General features: G+C 41.2%; 1 protein-coding gene across 1 annotated transcript in view; it reads right to left on the minus strand.

Moving 5' to 3' along the window:
- Nucleotides 1-693: 693 nt before the first annotated feature.
- The window catches only part of LOC139307270 (glutamate receptor-interacting protein 2-like), a gene marked incomplete at both ends in the record, with an annotated part of 30,722 nt that continues 9,871 nt past the window's right edge, over nucleotides 694-21,544 (minus strand). The window contains 14 exons of the mRNA XM_070931107.1: nucleotides 694-850; nucleotides 1,087-1,281; nucleotides 1,539-1,678; nucleotides 5,128-5,272; nucleotides 6,332-6,477; nucleotides 6,748-6,811; nucleotides 8,480-8,560; nucleotides 10,666-10,811; nucleotides 14,228-14,414; nucleotides 14,522-14,674; nucleotides 14,773-14,928; nucleotides 18,865-19,034; nucleotides 19,728-19,875; nucleotides 20,230-20,375. Of these exons, the coding sequence (XP_070787208.1) occupies nucleotides 694-850; nucleotides 1,087-1,281; nucleotides 1,539-1,678; nucleotides 5,128-5,272; nucleotides 6,332-6,477; nucleotides 6,748-6,811; nucleotides 8,480-8,560; nucleotides 10,666-10,811; nucleotides 14,228-14,414; nucleotides 14,522-14,674; nucleotides 14,773-14,928; nucleotides 18,865-19,034; nucleotides 19,728-19,875; nucleotides 20,230-20,375 (2,034 nt within the window). The remainder of the gene's footprint in view (nucleotides 851-1,086; nucleotides 1,282-1,538; nucleotides 1,679-5,127; nucleotides 5,273-6,331; nucleotides 6,478-6,747; nucleotides 6,812-8,479; nucleotides 8,561-10,665; nucleotides 10,812-14,227; nucleotides 14,415-14,521; nucleotides 14,675-14,772; nucleotides 14,929-18,864; nucleotides 19,035-19,727; nucleotides 19,876-20,229; nucleotides 20,376-21,544) is intronic.

Consider the following 21,544-nt stretch of genomic DNA (forward strand, 5'->3'; position numbering starts at 1 on the left):
ATTTGAAGACATCAACTTGGGCTCTGAACTTATGTAGTGTGACAGGACAGCGATGGACCTGTATTCAATATGAATGCAACCAACTTAAATTAAATATAATGTTAATACGTTGTCCAGGAGTTTTGCTATCTGAGCAGCTAGTATTTCACAAAAATGTAGAACAATTTATCAGTTTAACATCATGAAAATGACTGAATCATTGCATTCAGTCCATTTAGCCATTTAAATCAAAATGTGTCTTTTAAGGATCATACCAGTGGTTTTGTATGTTGTAGCGCATTTTCTACAAATCACATAATCTTTAGATCACAGCTAACCATTGAGAAAACCATGCTACAGTGTTCCAGGCATGCACTGGTTTCCATTCATTCCTGCGAGGTACAAAAACATAGTAACAGACTCTTTGTCTGTTGTTTGAGTTGTGTAATCATTACAATGAACATAAATACGTTATCTTTATGAGATAAATCAGTGCACAGACTAAAATCTGCTAACATCAGTGAAGGCTTGGTGTTCAGTGTGATGGATTAGACAAATGAAGTCTGCATTATAAGATTTTCATACAGTACAAAAATGGCTACTGGGGTTGAACAAAATTATGTAAAATTGTATAGCATGCATAGAAAAATGGTCAGCAAAAATATAAAAGATGCATGATTTGTAATTAAAAAGATAAAATAAATTCAGTCCTACCCAGGTGGTTTGTCCCAGTCATCCTCACTGAAGCCTCCATCACTGAAAGGGTAGTTCTTCCGGCGTCCAGGAGGAGGTGTGGTGCTGCGCTGCTGCTTGGCACTACGCCACTCATGGGGGTGGAGGGCGATACCAGCTGCCTGGTGGCTGTATGTGCCTGCAGGAGGAGCGAAGGAACTAGATAAAGTGCTCGTTTACAGATTGCCGCATTTCAAATTATAAAAAGAACCATTTGGATTTGAGATTTTTCTTTGCTACATTAGAAACTACAAGAGCTGGCATGAATTATGTTCCATCAAACTTTTAACTAACTATAGAGTTACTCTAAATATGTTTTGCAGGTTTTGGCCATGCTGGCCTTTCATCATCTACGTGTGTTAATCCAAAGTTTACCCTGGCTGCCATAGCCAGCGTCCATCCCTGAGCCATCCCATGACTCCATGGCAGAGTCGACGCTGGGTATGGTTGTGGAGTAAAGCTCTGACAGCTTATTGGTCTGTTGGCTGTCCGTCAAATCATCCTCCTCAGGGTCACTGAGCTCATTCTCTGTTGTGTCCTCTGCCTCTGCTGCCTTCCTCTCCTCTACATCTTGGAGAGAAAACATTTAGAAAATTTGATTCCTCCAATAAAATGATCATCAAATAATAAGCCTAAGACAAGGTTGATTGTCTCCAACTTATTAAATCTCTCTTAAAGAATATGTCAGGTTCAAGAGTGTGTACAAGGGCTGACTTCAAAAACACTGAGTTAAGGTAGGAAGTAGGTAAGGCACAGAGAACACAGAATTTAAAAACATAAACAGAATTGTTCCTCAAAATACTGATAATAATAGTTTTCATACTTACTGTCCAGCTGTTTTTTTATCTTGAGGGTGACCGTCTCTCCAGCCATCTGCAGCAGGTGGATCGCTTCACTCAGCGGCTTGCCTTTTAAACTGACGCTGTTGATAGCCAGGATCCGGTCACCTACGTGAATAGCCCCTGTCCTGGACACACATGAAAACGTACACATTCATGCGCACGCACACACACACACACACACACACACACACACACACACACACACAGGTAAGAGGGCACATACAAAGGCACAGAAGTAATGTACAATTCAGTACTGTGCACACACTTATAATATACTATGAGACATGAGGTTAAGATAATTAACTTGATTACTCACAGTTTATATCTGCTCTAAATGGACAAAATGGCATCAATAGTACATCTTTATCCAGCAAATTTGGTGCTTTTTGTGCTTTTTGTAATTTATGTGAAGTGACTCTTCTGTGAAGTGAAAAGCCAGATTCTCAAAAACGTTTTTCAATATCCCTGACCTTATTTTATTTCTTCCAAAACACATTTGCGAGTGCAAATAAGCTGTTTACAAATCTAATTTGTAGGGCACAGTATTGGATACAAACTAGATGCTGAAACATTAGGCTTCAGCGCCGCAGTGATCCTGTCATTGTTTATGGATCAGATTTGGGTTCAGGAATTTAATTTAAAATGAATACTGCTTAAACAAAATTTCATGTAAACAACTACATGACAAGTCACAGGTTACAACAAGGTGACTCTGGAGTGAATAACTCTATTTAATCCCTCTATCACTGCCCGCTGTATTAAAGCTGGTAAAAAAGTCCTTTATCTTGTGTCTTATTGTGGTAGAGATATTGTTTACACATACATATACACACACTCATATATATCCCATGGACACGCTTTGAATATATTTACTTAAGTGTGTGTTTCTGAGAGAGAAGGTTTTCTGGATTACATATCTTCAGTTTCTATTCACCTGAGCTGATTTACCAGAATCAAAACACTCAAATGGCTCAAAGAGAAACTGGGTCGGTGTGAACATTTTCCACGAGCCACACAGATGCAGTGTTGTTGAAATCATCTGTATTCCTGCACTTTCTTCTGTGTCAAGCTGAGCCAGATTTATTTATAGGCCGCTTTTAGCCGACAGATCTAAGGCAAAGTGCTTTATCGACAACAGTTTAGGACAGGAAATAGAACAATTACATCACAGACTCCAAGAAATGGGGTCACGGAGTGTGTGTGTGTGTGTGTGTGTGTGTGTGTGTGTGTGTGTGTGGAAGTGTGTGGCAGGCTAAGCGGTGAGCTGCCTCCCTGGGTGTGTTTCGGTGGAATAACACGTGAGCTGGTTATAAAAGCTGACATGTTACTGTGAAATAAGTGTTGTGTGGTGGACTGGATATAAACTGAATTCACCAGTGGATGATTATGACTCAGGAAAACCATTATGTCATCTTCTGTTCAGTCTGGTTGCTGTGGACTCTAGCTGCTATCCCATCTCTCCACCGCATCATGTTTCTCATTATCTCATCTGTCATCACTCCGTGTCACATGGCACCTGCTGCACACTCAGCTGCTGGTGGGGAAACCCTCTATTTATTGCCCAAGGAGTCTTCTATTATTTCTCCTAATAAGGCTTTTACCTCACTGATAGGGAGGACTAAATAAGGCAACGGAGGTTGGTTCCTTCATCTGAATCAGCTGGGTTTAAGTTCCTGCATGTGTTGCCATGATAACACCTGAACGATTTGATTGATTTTGAGCACACAAGACAGAAATTACTCCATTCCAGACAAAGCTGTGGTTTGAATGGGATTGACCATCTTTCTATGTTGTTTCCAAACGAGCTACTGCTCTCAAGGGACAAAAGGTCATGACCCCGGATCTACAGTCATGACCTTTGCCACCAAAGAGGATAACAGTTATCCTGATCACGGATGGAGAGGCTGCTCTCACCGTCAGGGCTGTTTCTTACTGTCAACTGCGTGACTCACTCACATGTCGGTTATAAGTCTTATTCCGCTTTTGATCATATATCAGGATATGACTCCTCTCAGGCGTGTATTACAGAGCAACCACTGGGTTTATTTAACAATGCAATGCAAGCACGGCATGAGTGGAACAGACGTTTTTTAAAAAGATGTCTGAAATTAATAACAAAAACGTCGCTGGCATCCCTCCAGTAGGTGGTGCCCTAGTCGACCGCCTAGACGTGCTTTCCCAGATTGAACTAATCAGTATATACACAATTAAGTATAGGAACATAGTTTACCAAAAAGCCTCGGAGACATAATTCACAGAATTCAGCACAAGAAAAGAGATGTGAATAGATCCGTCCACCACCTAATGAGACACAGTGAAACACGGTACTGTGGAAAGGTGGGATTACATCCAACACAAATTTCCATAGACGCAAAGCTGTGTCCCGAAAAAGATGACCAGTGTCCACTGTTAAATTCACAAACCACTTATCTAAAAATAAAATGTTGAAACAGTCAAGATTCAATTATATGTTTTATGCTGACTACAGACATTTATACAAAACCTTTATGTGCCATGCCTCAAATGCTTCAGAAAAATGTACAAATCTACGTAGTAGCACCAGGTTGGTGCGATGGGACGAAGTGTTTCTACAGAATTTACTGCCAGAAGAAGGGGTGTAGTTTGGCAGAATGAGCTCACCTGCCCCACAAAGAACAAAGCGTACACCCACATGATATCACTCGTCACGCCACGGTGGAGCTGCAGGTGAGTTGTTTCATGTTGTGTAGGATGTTGTGCAGGCTCAGACTGTCACTGAATGAAGACTCATGCTGGTTCATCACCACGATGATGGTGCACAAATTGTGTTTTTGGATGTTCTTTATCGGTGGATGCAGAACTGTTTTACTGCCACTTATTTAACTGTTGACATTGTGACAGATTACCTTGAGTTTTTACTCATAAACCAGGAGATCCACTCATATCTACATTATTTCTGTAAAGGTGCCCTGTAGAGTTTCCTTGGAAACAAACAAAAGTTATGTTTACATTCAGTGTTACTCACCAAAATACAGTGTTTGTCCCTGACAAACATGTTTAGTACATTTCCTTCCTTATAAAACTTCTTCTTTCTAACATTTGACATGTTTGTTGCCACGTTTCTACATTTCTTCATTACTGCGTAAAGAAGCAGCGTGAAACCCCTGGCAATGTGTATCATATCACCCCCGTGTTCTTGTGGCCACTAATAAAAACATTGCTCCATAGTGCTACATAGAACTTCACAGGGGACTTTTAAGAAGCACCAGGTCAAATTTAACCGTACTGAATGTGGGATTCAATTTAAAGAAGAGATTGTTTACTTCTTTTTATGCAGCTGGTGAAAACATCTTAACAGCTTATAGTAGCACTTTTACTCATTTTAGTTGTAGTTTAGTCTTCAATTTTATGTTTAACCATATTTGTATGCTGTTACGCTGAAAGCAGAACAATCCAAAAGATCTCCAGCTGCAGAGCCTTTTCTAATGCTCCACAACTCAGCTTCACAACCAGTTTTCCATGAAAAGACAAGCGTGCGTGCGTGTGTGTGTGTGTGTGTGTGTGTGTGTGTGTGTGTGTGTGTGCGAGCATGTACCTCTCGGCCAGGCCTCTCTTGGTTAGGCCGGATATAGTGATGGGGTCAAAAGGCTCCTCGGTGCCTGAGATGGTGATACCCAGAGGGCCTCCGTACCGCTTCAGCTCCACTGTGTAGATGATGCTGCCTGACGTCTCCTGCTCATCTGATACACGCACACGCACACACACACACACACACACACACAAACACACACACACGCACACACACACACACACACACACACACAGGTGTTGTTCTAATGTTTCAGTTCCAAGGAGTAGATGATACTGCCTGACGTATGTTGCTTACCTGACACACACACACACACACACACACACTGAAATACTTCAGTTCAGTCGGTGATACTGCATCACATCACTTGTTCATTTGAAATGCGCAAACACACACTCACACACAAACATGTTTCATTCCAGAAGTAGGTCAAAACTCTCCTCAAGACAACATTGGTGAGGAAGACACAGTTTCCATGGTAACAAGGGAGAAGATTGCCTTGTCATCATGTAGCATGAACACATAATCTCTGCATGTTACTCCCTGTGTGTGTGTGTGTGTGTGTGTGTGTGTGTGTTTGTGCATGTGATCATACCCTCTGAGTCAAAATGTAGCATGATCACGCAATCCCTCCCTGCGTTTGTGTGTTTTATTTTACATCACATCAAAACACATTAAACACAATTAACTCCCACAAACCAAGATGGTGGCCGTAAAATCAGTTACAAGTGGCCAAGCACACGGGTCCTTAGAAATCAAGGCTGCTACATGTTGTTCACGGTGCACACATTGGACCACTAGACAGGCAGGATACCCTTTTTCTACACATTTTCTTACTGTATCCTAAATCTTTCTCTATTTGTACTTAATGTGTTGTTGTATAATCGCTCGATTTAATTAGTAAATTTCCCAGTAGTTTCTATTTCCCCACTGGGATCAACAAAGATGCACCTTACAGTATCTTAGATGGCCATTATAAAGCTGCAGCAGCAGTCCATGACTTGTGGACAACAGCACCACCTCGTGGTCAAACACTGTTAGTGCTTCTCCATAAACTGATGAACATTTAATCAAATAAAACAAATCTGAAAATTTGTTTCAAACAGAAAGACGTTTGTGCAACGCAATGATCCACCCCTCACATTATGGTCACCGTGTTTACTGAACCACCACAGACACAACCGTACCACATGCACATGCACACATATACCTGAGTTGTCCTCGTCTTTGCGTATCTTTAGTTTGACCAGTTCCTCGCACTGCTGCAGGATCTGCTCTGCATCGTCCCTGGAACAATTCTCCAGCCTGATGTTGTCGATGGCCAACAGCTTATCACCAGGCTCCAGTGTTCCTGTTCTGAAGGAGAGAAAGAGAGAGACAGCGACACAAAGACTGAACCAGATACCATCAGTTCTGTCACTGTTGTACTACAGCGTCACACTGTACTTAACAGAGTGGAACCTGAACTACAAGATGAAGATCTCACTGAGGTCGCACTTGTAATTAGGGGTATAGTGTACGACATATTCTTCAGAAATGATGAGATTCAGAGATGATTTGGGACATGAGAAAAACACATGCGTTAGACCTACAGAAGAACACAATAGAATACACTGTGTTAGATACCTGTGGGCCATGCTGCCCTTCTTGATGTCAGAAATGATGAGGGGCTCTCCTATCTTCTTACTGGCTGTGGAGGGAGATGACATCACACTAAGCAGCAGCAGCAACAACAACAAAATAAGTAGGTATATACAATATTGCTGTCAGCTGTTTTGATAGCAATGAAAAATAAATTCTAATATCTCATATTAAATTTCTCTAGTGCTCTTATCAGAAAAAAAACCTTTCACTTTCAGCTATGAACACTTCTATTCAGCAGATGGCGTCATTGTACCGTTTCCGGCCTCAGAGACTGCACACAGCACAGCCTATTATTATTAATTACTGTTATTCATACAGCTGTATTAGAAAGTAAAACTGAAAACTGTCAGACACGGATCAACTCTTATCCACCAATGTCATTTTCATTTTGATGTATACAACAACTATCTGCACATCAGGGGCCTATGTGGAGTTTTCTCTATTTATACATTGATATTGAATTTTTTGGGGATGACCTTTTACTTTGACAATTACACAAAAGCCCTTATTTTACCAGGGACGTTACAACCTTCCTGAGCAACCTCCAGTCTCACATTCTTATAGTTTAACACGTTTATGCTGGTAATTAACTCAGTGACATTAAATGGAAACACTTTCATATTATCTCAGCCAGTCTGAGGATTCTGTTGAACAATTTTCTGTTCATAGAAGTGCTTCTCAGTCTTTGTAATACGTACTGATGTATTCATATGTCTTTACTCCAAATATTTAAAAATGTGCCAGGTTCAGCAGTCTAGCTGCCACTGAGCTCATGCCACTTGAAGTATTGCAGTATATATTGGCACGCTCAAGTATACACACACTCCAGACTAACAGTAAATAAACACTGAATGCAAGCCATTCTGACTGAAGTGAGAGTGTGTTAATCACTTTCTGGACAGCAGCACTAAAGCTTTACAGTGACGTATGTGATTGATGATGTCATCAATCATCACAATAAAGTTCTTTACTGGGAAAACAACAACAGGATTTGGATCCACTATGTTTAAAATACACTGTACTTGGCATTTTGGTAACTGCAAAAAAGCTTTACATTTTACAAAATGTTACATGCCCCATGGTTGTAAACACTATAAGGCCACAAGTATATGGACACCTGAACATTCAGCCGCTATAACAGCCTCCACTCTTCTCCCATTTAGCTTGAGGGCACTGATGCTGGGCGATAAGGCCCGACTCCTGGTGGGGTTGAGGTCAGGGTTCTGTGCAGGCCAGACAAGATCTTCCACTCCAAACTGGGAAAACTATTTCTTCATGGACCTGGCTTCACACAGGGGGCCATTGTCATGTAAAACAGGGTCTTCCCCAAACTGTTGCCACAAAGTTGGACGAACAGTACTGTTGAGAAGTATCATTGTGGCCAAGACCAAACCATGAACGGAGAAGACTGTCTTTCCTCATACTTTTGGCCTTACAGTTTAGGGCCAGTGGCTTGTGATTGGTGTCATGATCAGAATGAAACACAGACTGAGTGTGTGGCCTGGTATCTATACCATTTTATAAACACCATTGATGTTTATAGCTAAGCTTTCCTGCAGGCTACAGCTACCCAGAGAAATATGTGTATGATTGTGTGTGTGTGTGTGCGTTTTTGAAAAAGCACAGGGCGGTCTCATGACATTTAAACATTCTGCCACCGGCCTTTCAAAACAAAAAATAGATCATGTGAACAATGTTTGGTGTGTGCTCCTACCACTGATGGTGAGCCCCAGCTCCACTCCTCTTTTCTTCGGCAGTTTGACGTGGAAAGTACCACTACTAGGCACCACTGACTCTGTAATACCAACACACAGACACACACAGTGTTAAACACATGCAGAAAAGCCATTACTATAAAAAAAACAAAAAGCAACAAATAATTATTTTCATCCCGCTTAACATTTGTAATTACAAGACATTTAGCTCTGGCTCTTATCTCCTCTGAATTGCTCTTCTTCGGGGCAAACAGCGACTTCAAATCCTCACAGTTTGCCTGCATGAGTCATAATACTAATTCCACCAGTAAAACAACTCTACATCCAGGCATAAACATGATGAGTGCAAGTTGTGGTATTTTAAAATCTGGGCCCAATTTTGACATATTTTGTGGTCTAAATGACTAATAGGTACAAAAAGTTATGGAATTGGTCCAGTAGATCACCTCAGCCTGCAAACGGGCTGCAATGGCTGCAACGTAATTCTTGGGGGCAATTATGGAGAGGATCCCTACAGAGATAGACCTTTTTGTTAGAGAGTAAGATCCTTTTTGTTTAACCAGAAGACCAGAGAGGTGAGTTGTTGGAAGACGACGGTGGAAACGTGAGTCAGTAAGCCATCGTACTTCTGTGACTGTGACTGCAAACATGATAGTCAAGTTTCATTTCTGTCCTTGAGAGCTGAGCGAGAAAAGACTCAGCTAATCTCAACAACAATGTCAAAAATTTGGCAATGAACATTTTGTTCCATTAGCTGCCTATCAGTCACATTTCCTGTGTGTGTGTGTGTGTGTGTGTAAGTGATTTAATTTCTTGAACAGTGTTGTGCCTGACAGCTACAAGGACTGGACGATAAGTATATTTCATTCAGAGCTGCTTAACTTATTTTGAAAGGCTTCAAGAGTAAAATTAATTAAATATTACACTTTGGGAATTGGCTGCATCAACTTTAATGGTAAGAAATCATTCTAATTTCTCTCTGTTTATAGGATAAATGCTAATTTCACAATTCATTTACTGGCTATATTAACTAAACTAAATGATGCAACATTATGAAAGGCAACACCAGAACAGTGGAAACATTATTTGATACTGAGCATCTCAAACCAAGTCAAATAAAATCTCTCATAGTGCGATCTCAAGGGAAAACATTTGATTTCAATAGTTTGCGCAAAACAAACGATAACAGGTAGAGACAACACATAGGAATTTGTGTTGATGTATTGATTTTATGGAAGTTCTGTTTCGATAACTTCACAGTTAATGTTTGTTGTTTCAGTAAACTGTTCTAAAACTCTGTGACTCGAAGTAAACAGTTTACCAGAATGTTTTATTGAAGAGATAAAACGAGAAGTGTGTGTGTTTAAGTGTACCATGAGAGACACTTCCATGACTGAAATGTTTTTAATCTCTTGGTGTAAAACAGTTCCATTTAAAGGATGGATGTATATTGTTTTCTAAACTACAAACCCTACGCCTCATCCTGTCAAGACAAATCTTCTCTGTTAGAAAGTAAAGAAAAACAGCAGACTGCTCCTTTATCATAAAAAAAACATTACATGTTAGCAATCAGCAGATTCACTTCAAAACAAATTAACAACAAAAATCAATTTTAAGATGACATCCAAACTTGGATGATTAAAACTTTACCCGTGAGCTCAGCAATTTATTTCAGAATGCAAGTGGCATTGGAAGTGACTTTTCTTCAACATAGAAATCAGGACTGAGGAGGGTAATGCGCAGCTTTGAACCCGTAGGGTGTCTGTGTGGTAGTTACATTTTCATGGGGTTAAAAGCATGTAGATGGGGCCATGCCCTGCAGCGAAGAGCTGTAATTATTCTGTCCACCCCTGCCTGCACTGAGACAAAAGCTCTCTGCAGCTGAGTTTGACCGGTTCATCCCGTCTGTGCAAATGTGTCTATTTGAACACTCTCAAACAAAACTGCTAAATGCTCGCTAACAAAGAATGTACAGCATATAACAGTTGCCCTGTTCTCTTTCATTATACACTAAAAACCTTTTTGAAAATGCTCATAGATGAGCAAAGAACAGGTGTCTGACACAATTTACAAAATCCAATAGTTGACATGAGCTATAATAAAGTCCCACTGTCACAATAGAGAGTAATCAGGCGGAGAAGTAATACATCGTGGTGTAATGATACGAGAGACAGAAATCACAAACCTGCTACGTCGAATTCTATCTCCAACGTGACCTTATTGGTCAGCGCTGCATCTCGGAGAAGCTGATTGGCCTCCTCCAGTGTTCCATCTTCTGTGGGGATTCCATTGATTGACAGGAGGCGGTCTCCGACCTGCAGCAGGCCACACCTACAACAGGAGTTACCATGGTGATGTCAGAACGATGGATATTTACTCTCTAGTTATCACTGTATCTTACACTTTCAGTGCTTTGAGGCCTGAACCCCACAAATCCCTGCAGCTCCCATGTTGTTTTACCAGTTGTTGTTTTCCTTTATCCATCTTCTTACATCTGGAACAGAACCCGGGAGTTCTGCTTTCAGTATGGCACTCCATAGGCAGAGTATGAGGTTGTGTTCAAAGAAAGATCTCAGATGAACGCAAATTTTAGGCCACAAACTGATCAAAGTTCTGAAGATTTTTGAAAAACACCGTAGGCTTTTTCAGTGGTAGAAGTTTAGTTTTGTAGTACTGGAACCCTCTGAGGTTCTTCAGTTCTTTCAGTCTGAATGACCCATAAAGGTTTCCAAAAAACATGCAGACACTAACATCAGCTTCTTTCTTGTGTGTGTACAATCAACATCATGTTTACGCACCCTGTCATTTAGGTCATGTAGCCTATTGCCTATTTAGACAGGATGGGTTAAAATGCTCCCGAAGGGGAAAGAAAAACTCAAGCATGTAGGCGTACTAATCGTCAACAGCCCCCCTACCTGTGATGTATTTTCCTTTAATTCATGTTACATAGACAGATGACACCAGAAGGAGCTGCAGACTCACTGCTGTGTTACATACCACATTATTTTTAGCTTTTTTTTTAGCTGTTTGTTTGGATATTAAAGATTTCTGTTTCCAAAACATCCACCATTTAGAAACCCCCAAACCTGGCTCCTCACTACATAAATCAGTGCTGGAATGACAGTAAAGCACATTAGCGCTGACTATTAAAGTAATGAATTATGTAAATACCCTTCCATGGCAAAATAGAGGTAAACTGCGAAGGAGTTTCAAGCTATTTTGGAAGCAAAGTCCCTCATATGTTATTTGGATATTTGACTGCATTTCAAGACACTCCAGCTATACAAGGCACTACGAGTGACAAACCCACAACCCTCTGCTGCTAACTGGCCTCTATGAATAAGCTTAGAATCACCAGGAACACAACGGGTTCTTCTTTTTATAGCATGGTGGAACCACATGCTACAGAGAGCCCTCACTGCAGTAATGAATTACTGGGGAAAATGTGATTCTGACTGCAGCAACATTATTTTGTCTGTGAACATCTTGTGGGTCAAAGGTCATGACTGTGGTTTAGAATTAGTGCACTGAACTACAATAACAGCCAAATTAAATGCTATGAAAGGAAGTTTTTTCCTCGCCACTGTGGCCAAAGTGCTCATGGTGGGAACTGTTGGGTCTCTGTAATGACATTATAAAGAGTCGGTCTAGACCTGCTCTATTTGTAAAGTGTCACGAGACGACTTTTGTTGTGATTTGGCGCTATATAAATAAAACTGAATTGAATTGAATTGAATTGAAATGATTACGTAGTTTGGACCAAGGAGACTTCTGACAGGAGAAAATGAAGATGAAGCGATTTGTCTCACTTAAACTCTCCATCATGCAGTTACTGCCCTTTGGATTTGCAGGGCACACACACACACACACACACACACACACACACACACACACACACACACACCAAGACTATCTCACTTTCCCATTTTTTGTTCAGGAATTACCAGTTGATATCTCCCTCCACTTCTTTCCTCTGTTTCTCTGTTTCTTTTGTTCTTTCTTTCTTTAGAGTTTGAAGAACAAACTCAGTTTCAGGGTTCCTCTCTCTTCTATCTCGTATTCTTTCATCTTTGCTCTTTATTCCATCTTTTTGTTTCTTCTTCATCTTGCAGAGGGTTTACGTTCGATAGGGTTCTTGTGAGTTGTTTTATATATAATCCATTATCCAGCCTTGATCTTCAGTTTGTGCAGTGCTAAATGTAACTAGCAGCATACTGTATATAATGCATTGCTTTGATTACTGGTTATGTTTTACTACCTTGGTTAAAAAATGTTTAAAATTTTACAACATAACATTTATAGAAAAACTTCCTGCAGGATAATTGCAGGTTGAAACCTTAAAAGAGGATGTCTTCTCTGGTCACCGCGTTACAAAACTTATGGTTTTAAACACTATAAATCGTGGTTAAGTGTAATTCAGGGTAGTGTTAAGGGATTTATTTGGATTCACCCTGTCAAGCGCGAAGGAAGCTACTTATCGATTCCTCCGGCATGGGCGAGGGGAAGCTAGCTAATTAGTGTTGTTAGCGTGGGCGCTAATGGAGAAGGGAGGGTGGCCTCGGGGTGCAGAAACACACCCAGCACTTAGAGAAGCTGTTAATACGATGGGACATCAATCAGCAGACACACACATACACACACACACACACACACACACAATGCAGACACAATTGAGAATTCATACAGAGAGGCTTCAGTGAGTTCATCAGTGAACACATATGCATGAATTAAAGAGCAACAAAAGAAGAAGCAAACACACAGAGGATCGTGAACACAAACATACTTTGGAAAGGCCCACCTACATTCATGTACATAGAGTAAATGCTTAAAACATGTTCATACACCCACACATCACACAGAGCCAAGCTGTTAATACACCGCCAACATCAGTCTCACACACACCCACACACACAAACACTAACATTCAAATACACACAGGACAGCTAAGTAAAGCATTAAAGCCAGCATATGTCTGCACACACACACACACACACACACACACACACACACACACACACACACACACACACACACAGCCGTTTAGCTGCACTTGCTTAATCACAACTACATGTTACTACACTGTAGTACCAAGTAGTACACTACAGCCTCCAAGCTAGTGTACAACAGTGTGATTTTAGGTTAAATGATTTTAATAAGTGAGACCATTTATAATAGTATTATTAATAATCTTAATAATCTCAAATGAGGACACATTGTTTCAGACCTGCTTTGAGTTTCAGTCGTCTTTGTACTTTGAGACTATAGGATGCATCTGACTCTTCAGATCAACATGTACAATAAAAACAATAGCCTGATAAAATATGATGCTTACTTTGAATTTAAGCTACCCAAGAATACATTAAACAAAATTCAATATTCAATCAATGTTTTAACTCTTCAATTATAAACTTTCACAATTGTTTACTTTTCATACCTCAGTATTTTATTGCCCAAACTTATTTATGCCAATAAATAATAGAATATATCTTTCATTATAATACACACAGAACACATTTACTTGTGAGGTTGATCTTGAACAAACAAAGCTGGCAGTTTGTTATTGAGGAAATGATTTCTGATGTTGTAGTGCCAGAATTAAAGTATCAGTCTACCTTTGTATACAAGCCTTGTGTCTTTGTAGTGTTGTTTTTGTGTGGGAAGGCGATACATCACAGAGCAGACACATTGGTAAAGAACATAAAGATGTCATACGCTGTTTATTCATGCATGAACGTGTACGTGCTCACCTCTCTGCAGAGCTGTCGGGCTCTATGAATCGGATAAGTGGGGGAGCAGACAATGTTTCGGTGGCAAATATTCCTCCCTGCAGCTGGACACCGAAGCCGTTGAGTGGGTCGCCCGTTAGGACGACCTCACTGGTCTCTACATGAACTACCTGACCGCCCGGACCCACCGAACTGGACGCCAGGGACACTAAACACACACAGGTACACACGTGGGATTGACTTTTTGATCATTAATTTCCCTTCAGAAAAACTGATATCACTGTACAGACAGACAGACAGACATATGGAGCTTACAGGAGCTTTTGTGCTCTTTCTTCCTCTGCCTTCGTTTGAGCAGCGAGTTACGTGGACTCATGGGAACTGTAGGCCTGGGCAGGGTACTGGAGCTCTGGCTACTGGGGCCTGACGTAGTCGTAGAGCCGGGAGAGAAACTGGCAGATACCAGAGCTGCAAAAAGGAGAGAGAAAAGACAGATGATGTCCAAAAGGGATTTGAAGAAAGAAAGAAAGTCCAACAGTCTCATCACAGCGTGTTTCTGTTCTTACACTTGCAGTAGTCGAGGCTGTTGATGGTGTTATTATTTGAGGCGGTCCACGACTTGTTGAGGGTGGAGCTTGTGTTGCAGAGGGTGGAGTTTGGAGGGTGACAGTAGTTCACACAGGGGTCCCAGGAGTGGGGGTGGTCTGACTTCTGAACCTTCACTGGAACACACACAAATCATTTTGTTACTTGTGAGGACAGCGTTTTGACTTCCGTTAACGTCCCTAGAAGCTCACGCTGACTTTCAAGGTGCTCTCATGCTTATTCAGTGTTTCTCACCAGAACAACGTGTGAATCCTTGAGGTCTACAAAACATAAAACATTTGCAGAGCTAGTTTCTAAAAATATTCAAAATTCTGAATCGTTTACATCCGTGTTTGCTAGCTTGCAGTCTTCTTCATACTTGCCACGCTGCTGTGCTTTTTTTTGTGCCTTTCTGCCTCCAACTGCTGATCAGTGGTTTAGCAAGACACCAGTGGAAACGGTGTTAATCATAATGTGTTAATTAGGGTTAGGATAGCTTTAGAGGTGGCTGCGTTTCGTTACCTTTGGACAGACTTAGGCTGGCGGTTTCCCTGACATCAGCTTCATATTTACTGTACAGACGTATGTGTATTTTCACATCTAACTCTGCTAACTTCCTAGAATGTCGACTTTTCTTTTAAATGGAATAATGTGATCATATCTCTGCTTTCTACTAGTGAGGGATGAGAGGGATGATAGCAGTAACAAACTATGGTAGCTTAGCATTAGCTAAGTGATGTGGGACTCTGACTTGGCACAATATCTGCTTTGAGATAGACATGGTTCATTAGGTTGCCTCAGAGCTTTTCAGAGCTGTTCAGCGCTTCACCGTTGGCAGCAACGCGATCAATAAAGTAGCTAAATAGGATACTGTTCGTTATCTGAGGCAACTTCTTCAGGTCGTGCTCCAATCCCTCGGTAGCAGAACGCAGAGGTATGAGCGTATTATTTAAGGTGTGGCAGGCTGCGTTCCAACGTCATTTATTTCCTCAAAGACAAGGGAAGACACCCGCAGCATACCACACACCTTACAGATGCCGGTTCGGTGAAAAGAATAACCAGAAGTCGCCCAAAAAAAAGTTATCATGGAGCTAGGAATAATGTGGGCAGAGATATAACAAACACCTGCCAGTATTTTACATAAATACCATTGGCAATCTGTTATTCATTGGAATATCATATGGAATTATCTCATTCAGTTGTCAATTAATTAGACCTGCAGCACGGTGGCTACAAAAAGCAAACCTGATTAAAAAATGCTGACGGACTGTTCCATCTGTTAAAAGTCACTTTTCCTCAGATGTCGGGGAGAACCTCTTCTGGGGAACTTCCCACTGGGGGCATCAGCATACGATCAAGGCTCAAGTCTGACAACCTACACAGCTTCATGTGTAATTCCTCACTACACACACTTATCTCAACTCTGAAGCTGATCCTAAGCTGGCCTGCGCTGCCACATCCATCCAGCAGAGCTTTTGTTTCCTCGACACGCGAGTCATCTTATCTAAACCATTTTGTTGGCGGGAGGTCTGAGGAGCATAAGTGTATTGTATTTTCCTGTCTAATCCTCCCTGAGAAAAAAAATAAAGTCATTACGTGCAGTGAAACCCACCGGAGAGACAGATCTGCAGACAGGAAATGGCTGCAGTCACACAGATAGATGCACACAGGCAGGACACTGCGCATACACGCTTAGCTCACTTACACACCTTACATACATAAGAGAACACACACAAGGTGAAGTGTGTGTACACTGTTCAGACTCACCAACATAATGTAGACTGCAGTGACACACACACACACACACACACAAATGCAAAACCTTTAATCAGAGTGTCTATTAATAAAGCAGCGGTAGGCTGGCCGCAAGGTCTCCTGCAAGGCCATCAGTATCCTAATGAGCTGTGTTCAACACACACACACACACACACACACAAATACACACATATACACACAAGGGCGGTCACACAGTCGTGATTAGAAGAAGGAAAGAATGAATTTTGCTTCGTAGAGACAAATGAAGGAGATGCGAGATGAGATGCCGACCTTTTGAGTGTGTGTGTGTGTGTGTGTGTGTGTGTGTGTGTGTGTGTGATCGGTTAACATGTGTAGCTTCTAGTGCTTTCTTAAAATGAACTTCATTGTTTTCTGCAGCTTCAACATAGATCAGAATAGGATAAAATAGAAAGGTAGAAAAAAAGAGGGAAGAGAAACAAAAGTGAAAAGATGATTAGAGAAGATAAAAGGGGACGAGATGAGAAAAGAGGGAAGGAGATGTACAGAGAGGGAAGAAGAGGAGATGGAGAAAGAAAGACAAGAAGAGAAGAAAAGAATAGAGGAGAGAAAAGAGGAAGGAGATGAAACAAAATACGAGCAGAGGAGAAGGAGAAGGAGAGGAGGAGGTGTCAGGCTGTAAGCAGCATCTGACAGCACGCAAGAGAGGTTTAATGACTTTAATTAAATACCATCCTGCCTTTACACTCCCTGTCACTCACTTCTCATTCATCCGTCACTTCTCTTTGCAACTTTCTCTCTTCCTGCCGCTTTCATGCCGAGATGAAACTCCCGCCCCACGCAAACTCTATAGAAAGAAGAACTGAGACTGAGGTTTTGTCTATTTCAGACTAGAATTTCTAGAATGTGTCTCCATGTTGTGTCTATCAGCCTGGTTTTTAATCCTGCCTTTCTCTCATGAGACTCTAATCAGGTCAAAGGAAAACGCAACATTAAGGAACACACAAACACATTTTTCCCACCAACCAGGAAAATGAATTCATGTTTGTCTGACTTTTTCAGCTTTATCACAGGTTCTACATGTGTGTGAACCTGCGTGTTTCTATGCACACGTGCCATTATATGTGTGTGTTCACTTGTCACACTTAAACCCCTCAGCTGTGAAGCATTAACCTGGGATAATAAAGCAGCCGTTGGAATCAGCGTTTCCCCTGTAAATCCACTGGCACTAATTCTCCCGCAGATGAAAAGCCATCACTTGGCTACGGGTGAAGAAACACTCCTTCAACTAATTAAGCTCAAAGTTGCTGTCGCAGCCAAATGTTCCTCAGTCGTTGTTCTGCGAGAGAGGATGGCGGGAAGAAAGACACTGGAATGAGGGGAATTTTATTCCTCTCTGATCTGCTAAATTTGCGTTGGGCGACTTAATTGGGGCTAAATCCAAACAAAACCCTAATTCTGGCTACCAGTTTATCCAAAATGACCGCCGAGGAAGGTGTGATGACAAGAAGCTCAGGAATCTAAATATGTATAATTCTATACAATCATAACTAACGTCTTGTTCTTTACTACTAGCCGTCTTACGAGTACAGTAATAGTTCACCTTTGTTTAAATTGATCAGCATGAATTAGCATTTTTTGATTGTGGCCAGCAACACAGTTTGTATATTATCAGCACACTGCGGATCGAAGACCACAACAGACAGAAAAATATATATTTTTGCCTGGCAAGTTGTCTGATGCAAGAAATCTGAAAAAAACAAAACTCACTCAAACACCACACAATGTAATATCTTAGGCCAAACTCATATATTCCCATTGTACATGTAGCAATAAGTTCCCTTACATGTTGTTTTAGTGTTTGAGCAGCTGCTGAATCCTGCATTAATCTTATATCTTATATAGAAGGATTTGGGGGTCACTTTGAACAAACCAGAGATGTTTTAGACGCTCACACAAAATAAAAATATCTCCTTATTTGTCTCTTTGTCAAAATCTGAAATAAGTGTTTTTTTCCAACCTTTGTCAATAAATGCACTTGTTGTTGTCACATATTGATTGGTAGACTTCAGATTTTTACATAAATGGTAAATGATCTCACCTATATTACTTTTCAACCTTCACAGTTCCCAAAGCGCTTTAGTCTCATTCACCCATTCACACACCAACGGGCTGCCGTGCAATGTGCTGGCCTCCATCGGAAGCAAACTCAGTGTCTTGCTCAAGGACACTTCGACATGACGGGTATCGAACCCCCAGCCCGCTCTAACCAGCTCTACCTCCCGGGGTTAACCACTTCACCACCATGCCACCCACATACACACGACTGGTCCACCCACCTGTGTCGTGCTGTTTCCCAGTTAGCCTTGTTTGATGGGAGGGGAGTATTTCTAATTTCACCAGTTCTGTTGTGCTTGCTAATAGCTGGGTTGCCTCCAGGACTGTACAGTGTTCTGTAGAGGTCCCATCTATGGACAGCAGGTGATCTCCAGCATGCAATGCTCCACATCTGGTAAAACACAGAGACGAGGAATGAGAGAGGAATCTCACCGCAACAAACACAAGAGAGAGAAATACAACACAAATGGCCTCTTTGTTGTTCCTGAAATACTTCCCTTGTTTTTGTCCTGTTTTAAAAAGCTACATATGCTACACAGGTTAGCTCAGATCAGGACGTCGCAGAGCTGGTCAGCCTGGGTGTGTAGACATTTCCAACTGTGGTTCAAATTTCAAAAATGTATTTGCAACCATGTGGGAATGAATAGTGACAGAACGTGGACCTCCACAGTCAACCTGTTCAGTTGACTGAGGTTATTTTAGAGCTCTTTTCAGCACTGACACAAAGTTCAAGTGCTTCATGTATATTTCAGAGCCAGACTGAGGCTCGGGGCAATATCCTGTCTCCTACTGTCTGTGTTAGTTATAGGGCTGGACACAGCCTGAGTGTGTGTGCACGTCTTAGAGAGAGAGAGAATATATTACATAAATGTGCAACATCTGTAACTCAGCTGCATAGGTTTGCTTTCAGAAGTGGGACATAATAAAGTCAGAATGTATGTAAATGCTACTTCCTGCATTCATACACATTTATATCAGTCTAGACAAAAACACACTTCACCTTGGTTATTCCATAGAGTCAATTCGCTGCTGCTTTATACCTTGCGTATGCATGCACGTATGCGAACATATATTGTGTGCGTACCTGTCCACCACGCTGCCAGGTTTCACCCGGTCGATGACAATGACCTGCTTGTTTCGATGGTTGGCTGAGGTCAGCGTGATACCCAGCATTGCTCCGGGCGACTTGGCAATTTCCACTAATAGTGGACCGGAGGCGTTTGTTACTGTGTCTGAATGGGGAAAAATGTTTTACATTTGAATCATTTCGCTCTTTACTGTGAACTAATGCAGAGTACCTTTCAATTTCTATCACCAACATCACAGTAAATAGTGTGACGACCAGGGTATTCTTTGCAATGCATTCAGAATTAGTCAAAGTGAGCAGTTTTAAAAAGAGTTCAGCCTCAGACAGCAAAAAGCCAACACATCCACAAAAAACACAACATCCAGTTTTTTTGTCTGTGGTATTTTAGTAGTTAGAAGTCTAGAAACTTTTGCCCCAAGCTTTAATTCATGTCTGAGTCTGGTGTGTGAGTATATGTGTGTGTGTGTGTGTGTGTGTGTGTGTGTGTGTGGTCTCTCACCCATGATAGTGACGTCATACTCTATCTGGAACAGGGCTTCCTGGCCGCACTGAGCCAACACGCTGAGGGCGTCGCTGTGGTTGGCGTTGTGCAGCGGTACACCGTCCACACTGAGGAGGCGATCCCCGGGACGCAGCGTGCCTTCTCTGAACACACACAGACAAAAAGACGACATCAGATGACAGAGATGAGACAAACCACCTCAGAAGAAACAATGAAACTCTGTCAGGAGTCTAAGCTTTGGCATTTTGTATTTCTCTTAAACCCTTTCTTCCACATTTCCCCTTTTACTTTCTCTGAAAAGTCTAACTCCTTGTTTAATGAATTCATTACATAGTGGCCATTGTTGTAGTATATGACACACCAGATACTGTGTGAAAAAATGACAGTGAAAATTTGTGACAAACATGACAAAACTACAAAAACTATGAATAAAAATCGTGACAACAAAAAAACCTTTTCAACCATTCCCTTTCTTTTCATCTGTACTTTTCTTCCCCTTTTCTCTTTCCTCTCCTAACTTATTCGTCCTCAATCCTTACTTCCAAATATCTTTTTCCTTTTAACATCTCTTACTTCTTCATCTTACTCGCTTCCTCGCTGTCCTACTTGTTCCAGGCTTCTCTTTTCTCCTACCTCCACTACTCTCCGTCCTTCGGATCTTATCCGCTTTTTTTCTCTCCTCTCATCTGTCTGAGACTTATAATATAATTTCTCCTTAAGTTCAAATGAAGGACAAACAGAGTAGAAACAGCACTGAGATGATAGATGATACTGCTGTGTCGGGAAAATGTCGAGATTAAACATCACGTCATGTGATCTGGTTTCATTTAAATTATGGTAATTTTTTTTAAAAAGTCCCTGGTTGAGAAAAACACTTTTACAGACTGGATGCTCAATATTCTAGAGGCACTCAATGGCACATTTCAGGCAATTATTTATTTCTCTGAAAATGGATAAGCAGCATTTTCATTTTTTCAGGGCTGCATTAAAAGAGCTGATAGATGCTTTATGCATGATGCCAGTGTGAGTAATTCAGAGCTGTCATCATACCAGCCAGAAGTTGTAAAGTATGACGCTGATAGCCCTGAAGCTTTTTAACAACATGATGCAAGCTAAGCTGAGACCAAAAGGATTTATTAATGCTGGAATTAGGTTATATGAAAGAAGCATCTTAGGAAGTTTCACAAGTGTGTGGAGTCAAATAAAAGTCAGAAAAATCTGATTACTACAAAACTGATCTACCTGAGAAGCAGGTGGACAAGAAGACAGTAGTGATAGTACAGTTTTTTCACCAATAAAAAAGCTGCAGGCC

This window comes from Enoplosus armatus, unplaced genomic scaffold (assembly GCF_043641665.1).
Source record: "Enoplosus armatus isolate fEnoArm2 unplaced genomic scaffold, fEnoArm2.hap1 Scaffold_64, whole genome shotgun sequence".
Lineage (NCBI taxonomy): Eukaryota > Metazoa > Chordata > Actinopteri > Centrarchiformes > Enoplosidae > Enoplosus > Enoplosus armatus.